Genomic DNA, 6,597 nt, shown 5'->3' on the forward strand with positions numbered 1-6,597 from the left:
TAATTTGTATGGAAAACAGAATAAAATAAATTCGACAAAACATTTTGGTACTTGGACACTTGTTCTTTCAATCCGAGTTTAAAACATGTTGAATGAAGTTCTCAGTCTTAGTGGACCTACTTCTGTCTACTGACCCATCGATACCCTTGTAGGCTACAACAGTCCATCCACTGTTTGTCTAAGTGTCTGTCTGCTGCTCTGTGTATCTGTCCATCCCTCCTCAGATCAGTGTCTGTCTGTCTGTTTGTCCGTCCGTCCGTCCGTCCCTCCCTCCCTCCCTCCCTCCCTCCCTCCCTCCCTCCCTCCCTCCCTCCCTCCCTCCCTCCACATATCAGTGTGTGTCTGCGTCTGTGTAGGGCCAGGTCCCTCCCTCCCTCCCTCCCTCCCTCCTCAGATCAGTGTGTGTCTGCGTCTGTGCAGGGCCAGGTGATCTGAGCGGGAAAAGGAGCGTTGACAGTCGCCACACCTGAAGGGCTTCACCCCCGTGTGTTTCCTGTGATGGCGGGTCAGCTCGTCAGAACGGGCAAAATGCCACGTGCACCCGTCCCACGTGCACTTGTACGGCTTCTCACCTGGGACAGAGAAGATAGATTATGATTTTTACTGTCACACACACCGGATAGGTGTTAGGTGTTAGGTGATAGGTGTTAGGTGATAGGTGTTAGGTGTTAGGTGTTAGGTGATAGGTGTTAGGTGATAGGTGTTAGGTGATAGGTGTTAGGTGTTAGGTGTTAGGTGATAGGTGTTAGGTGTTAGGTGATAGGTGTTAGGTGATAGGTGATAGGTGATAGGTGTTAGGTGATAGGTGTTAGGTGATAGGTGTTAGGTGTTAGGTGATAGGTGATAGGTGTTAGGTGATAGGTGATAGGTGTTAGGTGATAGGTGATAGGTGATAGGTGATAGGTGTTAGGTGATAGGTGATAGGTGATAGGTGTTAAGTGATAGGTGTTAGGTGATAGGTGTTAGGTGTTAGGTGTTAGGTGATAGGTGTTAGGTGATAGGTGTTAGGTGATAGGTGTTAGGTGATAGGTGTTAGGTGTTAGGTGTTAGGTGATAGGTGTTAGGTGTTAGGTGATAGGTGTTAGGTGATAGGTGATAGGTGATAGGTGTTAGGTGATAGGTGTTAGGTGTTAGGTGATAGGTGATAGGTGTTAGGTGATAGGTGATAGGTGTTAGGTGATAGGTGATAGGTGATAGGTGATAGGTGATAGGTGTTAGGTGATAGGTGATAGGTGATAGGTGTTAGGTGATAGGTGATAGGTGATAGGTGTTAGGTGTTAGGTGTTAGGTGATAGGTGTTAGGTGTTAGGTGATAGGTGTTAGGTGATAGGTGATAGGTGATAGGTGTTAGGTGATAGGTGTTAGGTGTTAGGTGATAGGTGATAGGTGTTAGGTGATAGGTGATAGGTGTTAGGTGATAGGTGATAGGTGATAGGTGTTAGGTGTTAGGTGATAGGTGATAGGTGATAGGTGATAGGTGTTAGGTGATAGGTGATAGGTGATAGGTGTTAGGTGATAGGCGATAGGCGATAGGTGTTAGGTGATAGGTGATAGGTGATAGGTGTTAGGTGTTAGGTGATAGGTGATAGGTGATAGGTGATAGGTGTTAGGTGATAGGTGATAGGTGTTAGGTGATAGGTGATAGGTGATAGGTGATAGGTGTTAGGTGATAGGTGTTAGGTGTTAGGTGTTAGGTGATAGGTGATAGGTGATAGGTGATAGGTGATAGGTGTTAGGTGATAGGTGCAGTGTCATGTGTTTTTTTACAGGGTCAGTCATAGAGAAGGAGAGAGAAGGAATCAGATAGAAGAATGGTGGAGGACAGATAGAAAGGGGAGTGTGTGTGTGTGTGTGTTTGTGCGTGTGTGTGTGTGACCTACCTGTGTGTGTGTGTGTGTGTGTGTGTGTGTGTGTGTGTGTGTGACCTGCCTGTGTGTGTGCGTCTGTGGGCCTTGAGGTGGGAACTCTTGGTGTACTCCTTGTTACAGCCGTAAAACTCACACCTGTGGACACTCCTACGGACACGCCCCCTGACCTCTGACCTGGTCACATGACCTACTCGCATGCTCTGGATACCACCGGCTAACATGGAGCTGCAACACAATCAATCAATCAATCAATCAATCAATCAATCAATAATTCAATAATTCAATCAATCAATCATTCAATCAATCAATCATTCAATCATTCAATCATTCAATCAAGCATTCAATCAATTAATCAATCAATAAATCAATCAATCAATAAATCAATCAATAAATCAATCAATAAATCAATAAATCAATCAATAAATCAATCAATAAATCAATCATTCAATCAATCATTCAAATCAATAAACCAATCAATCAATCAATCAATTATTCAATCAATCAATCAATAATTCAATAATCCAATCAATCAATCAATAAATCAATCATTCAATCAATCATTCAATCAATCATTCAAATCAATAAATCAATCAATCAATCAATCAATCAATCAATCATTCAATCATTCAATAATCCAATCAATCAATCAATCAATCAATTATTCAATCAATCAATCAATCAATCATTCAATAATCCAATCAATCAATCAATAAATCAATCATTCAATCAATCATTCAATCAATCATTCAAATCAATAAATCAATAAATCAATCAATCAATCAATCATTCAATCAATCAATCATCCAATCAATCAATCAATCATTCAATCAATCAGTCATTACAACACGTTGTATCCCATTTTATCCTACTATATATCAATGAACTGTGTTGCTGTCTCCTATTGGTCGTTTCTAGACTGTTTCAATGCATTTGAAAGCTATTTTCTCTTCTGTTTTGCCACTAGATGGAGTCCTGTGATCAAGTGAAGAGGAGGAATGGACCCAGTCCTGACCCACTCTGTTAACAACCTGTCCCATCTCTGTAGTCAGTCCTGACCCACTCTGGTAACAACCTGTCCCATCTCTGTAGTCAGTCCTGACCCACTCTGTTAACAACCTGTCCCATCTCTGTAGTCAGTCCTGACCCACTCTGTTAACAACCTGTCCCATCTCTGTAGTAAGTCCTGACCCACTCTGGTTACAACCTGTCCCATCTCTGTAGTCAGTCCTGACCCACTCTGGTTATAACCTGTCCCATCTCTGTAGTCAGTCCTGACCCACTCTGGTTACAACCTGTCCCATCTCTGTACTCACTCATGTCCCACTCTGGTTACAGCCCGTCCCATCTCTGTCACACTGTCCAGTCTCGTGGTCGGCAGCTCATCATCCTGGCCGTCACCACGGTGACGGTGATGTGGACGTCGGGGTACCACCAGGGTTCTGCTGTGTGCTGGGTGGGTGTAGAGCAGGGGTGTGGGCCGTACCACTACGGGCGTACAGTGGGCCTGAAGAGGGGCGGGGCTGGAGGAGAGGGGTGTGGGCCGTACCACTACGGGCGTACGGTGGGCCTGAAGAGGGGCGGGGCTGGAGGAGAGGGGTGTGAGGAGGTACTCTCGGACATAACCACAAAGGACTCTCATGCCGGGACCTGCCGCTGATATCGCAGGAGTCTTTGGGACATACGTAATGACAGAGGAGGAGGATGATGATGAGGAAGGCTTGGTGATGGAGGTGGACGGTAGGGGGCACAGGGAGACTCCTGTGGATGTCGGAGATGTCCTGGAGCTGCTGGTGGACAGGTCTACAGGCTCTGTCTGGGGCTGGAAAGAGTTTGGGTTACAGGGTTGTGTGTCTGGAGGACTTGGAGGTACTGGGCTGAACATCTTCCTCTTCAGAACCACCCTGTCCATCTCAGGAGGGGACAACACCAACAGAGACTGGAGAGGAGAGAGGCGGAGAGGGGATAGAGAGGGGGGAGAGGGGAAGGAGACAAGGGGAGGGAGGGGAGAGGAGAAAGGAAGAGAGCGGAGAGAGGGGATGGAGAGAGAAAGGAGAGAGGAGGGGAGAGGGGAATGGGAGAGGGGGAGGAGAGCGGGGGATAGAGAATAGGGGAGAGAGGAGGGGGGAAGGGGAGAGGAGGAGAGAGGAGGGTGGAGAGAGGAGAGGTGGGAGGGGAGAGTGGAGGGGAGAGGGGGATAGAGGAGAGAGGATAGGAGAGAGGGGAGAGAGGAGATGAGAGGGGAAGGAGAGAGGGGAGAGGAGGAGCGTGGAGAGAGGAGAGGTGGGAGGGGAAGGGGAGAGGGGAGAGGAGTAGAGAGGGGATACAGGAGAGGGGAGACATTTTGTAATTCATTCCTCTTCATCAGTCTGTTTGTACTAGTTGTTATGTCCTCCTCTTCCTCGTCTGCCTCTCCTTCTGTTCTGTAGTTTACGTAGTTGTTCCAGATCATTTCTCAGGAGGCTTTTTTTGGTCAAGTGTTGGTTTACACGGAGAGAGGAGAGGAGAGGAGAGGAGAGGAGAGGAGAGGAGGGGAGAGGAGAGGAGAAGAGAAGAGGAGGGGAGAGGAGAAGAGGAGGGGAGAGGAGAGGAGAAGAGAAGAGAGGAGAGGAGAGGAGAGGAGAAGAGGAGAGGAGAGGAGAGGAGAAGAGGAGAGGAGAGGAGAGGAGAGGAGAGGAGAGGAGAGGAGAGGAGAGGAGAGGAGAGGAGAATAGAAGAGAAGAGAAGAGGAGAGGAGAGGAGAGGAGAGGAGAGGAGAGGAGAGGAGAGGAGAGGTCCATGGCAGTGGGCCCACCCTAACAGAACAGAACAGAGGGCTTGTGTTTCAGAGTGGTTCAGCCTTTCTACTGCTTTGTCTGTTGATTTAAGTGAGGCCCTGATGAGCCCCTGACGCTCTCCAGAGCGAGACAGACACTACCCACACATTTCCTGTTGCTCTCGCTCTACCATTAACTAGCTGTCGCCCCGACAGGAATAGAGAGGATGGGAGTAGAGAATAGTACACAGAGGAAGAGACCAGGTTTTAAAGTAGACACATCCACATACCGTTCTCTGAGGCTCCAGAGACTCTGATTGGACGCTGACGGCAGGCATCCCGTCGATCAACAGCACGACGTCCCGCCCACGGCTGTTTAGAGAGCCAAAACAGGATAGACGTTTTCATTGGTTTATTTGATAGGAACATTAAACCACAACCTAAAACATTGGTCAACGTAACCGTGAACAGCCTGTGTAGAGTCGCACTGTAACATCCTCTGACTGGCAGCATCGGTCTCTGGGTCGCAGAGAGACCTGTGGTGGTTTCAGTGTTCAGTCAGACATACAACCCACAATGCAACTTCCTCTCAGACAGACAGCCGCCGTCGTCGTCGGACCAGCTCACACTTTAACCACAGCTCTGTCCTGTCTGTCTGTCTGTCTGTCTGTCTGTCTGTCTGTCTGTCTGTCTCTCTCTGTCCTGTCTGTCTGTCTGTCTGTCTGTCTGTCTGTCTGTCTGTCTGTCTGTCTGTCTGTTTGTCTGTCTGTCTGTCTGTCGTCCTGTCTGTCTGTCTGTCTGTCTGTCTGTCTGTCTGTCGTCCTGTCTGTCTGTCTGTCTATCTGCCTATCTATCTGTCTGTCTATCTGTCGTCCTGTCTGTCATGATGATGGCCCCAGAGGGCTGCCGTCTTATTTGTGCTAGTTAGTTGTATTTTACGCGTTGTTGATATTTAGGTATATTCCTTAAAACTGCACTGTTGGTTCAGGGCTTGTAAAGTTTCACTGTAAGGTCTTACTACACCTGTTGTATTCGGCGCATGTGACCAATACAATTTGATTTGATTTGTCTGTCTCTGCTTGTCTGCCTGTCTGTCACACCTTGCTCTGTCTGTCTACACACCCCTGACTGACAGAGTAGACAGATCCTCTCTGTCTGTTTCCTCTTGAGGTTTCCTCTTGATAAGGAGTTCATTCTGTGACACTGTGCTTGGCCTCCTGTTTTGCTCTCTGGGGGGTCTAAGCCCGTCTTCTGAAGATAACCCTGTGTCATGTTGCTGTTAAACGGGCTAATGTTATTGATCGACAAACTGACAGTAGACTGACAGTAGACATCTGGGTTGTTCTTAACCCTTAGCCCTCTACAGACACCATCTCTCCTTGTTCCACTCAGGGCAGCCTAGTGGTTAGAGTGTAGAGGAGGTAGGTAGCCTAGTGGTTAGAGTGTAGAGGAGGCAGGTAGCCTAGTGGTTAGAGTGTAGAGGAGGCAGGTAGCCTAGTGGTTAGAGTGTAGAGGCAGCAGGTAGACTAGTGGTTAGAGTGTAGAGGAGGCAGGTAGCCTAGTGGTTAGAGTGTAGAGGAGGCAGGTAGCCTAGTGGTTAGAGTGTAGAGGAGGTAGGTAGCCTAGTGGTTAGAGTGTAGAGGAGGTAGGTAGCCTAGTGGTTAGAGCGTTGGACTAGCAGCCGAAATGTTGCAAGATTGAATCCCCGAGCTGACAAGGTACAAATCTGTAGTTCTGATCCTGAACAAGGCAGCTAACCCACTGTTAGGAGGCTGCCCTGTTTGGAGGCTGCCCTGTTAGGAGGCTGCCCTGTTAGGAGGCTGACCTGTTAGGGGGCTGATCTGTTAGGAGGCTGACCTGTTAGGAGGCTGATCTGTTAGGAGGCTAGGAGGAGGCTGCCCTGTTAGGAGGCTGATCTGTTAGGAGGCTGCCCTGTTAACATAAACATGTTTCTAGGAGTTAGTAACATAACATGTT

General features: G+C 48.0%; 1 protein-coding gene across 1 annotated transcript; it reads right to left on the reverse strand.

Moving 5' to 3' along the window:
• Positions 1 to 390: 390 nt before the first annotated feature.
• Positions 391 to 5,197, reverse strand: LOC139413983 (Krueppel-like factor 12). The gene is made up of 4 exons (XM_071161868.1): positions 4,911 to 5,197; positions 3,182 to 3,804; positions 1,930 to 2,093; positions 391 to 572 (listed from the first exon to the last, which is right to left on the reverse strand). Exons 1-4 carry the CDS (start codon positions 4,956 to 4,958, stop codon positions 391 to 393), a joined length of 1,017 nt encoding a protein of 338 aa, XP_071017969.1. The 5' UTR covers positions 4,959 to 5,197.
• Positions 5,198 to 6,597: the final 1,400 nt, after the last annotated feature.

This window comes from Oncorhynchus clarkii, chromosome 7, assembly GCF_045791955.1.
Source record: "Oncorhynchus clarkii lewisi isolate Uvic-CL-2024 chromosome 7, UVic_Ocla_1.0, whole genome shotgun sequence".
NCBI classification, from domain to species: domain Eukaryota; kingdom Metazoa; phylum Chordata; class Actinopteri; order Salmoniformes; family Salmonidae; genus Oncorhynchus; species Oncorhynchus clarkii.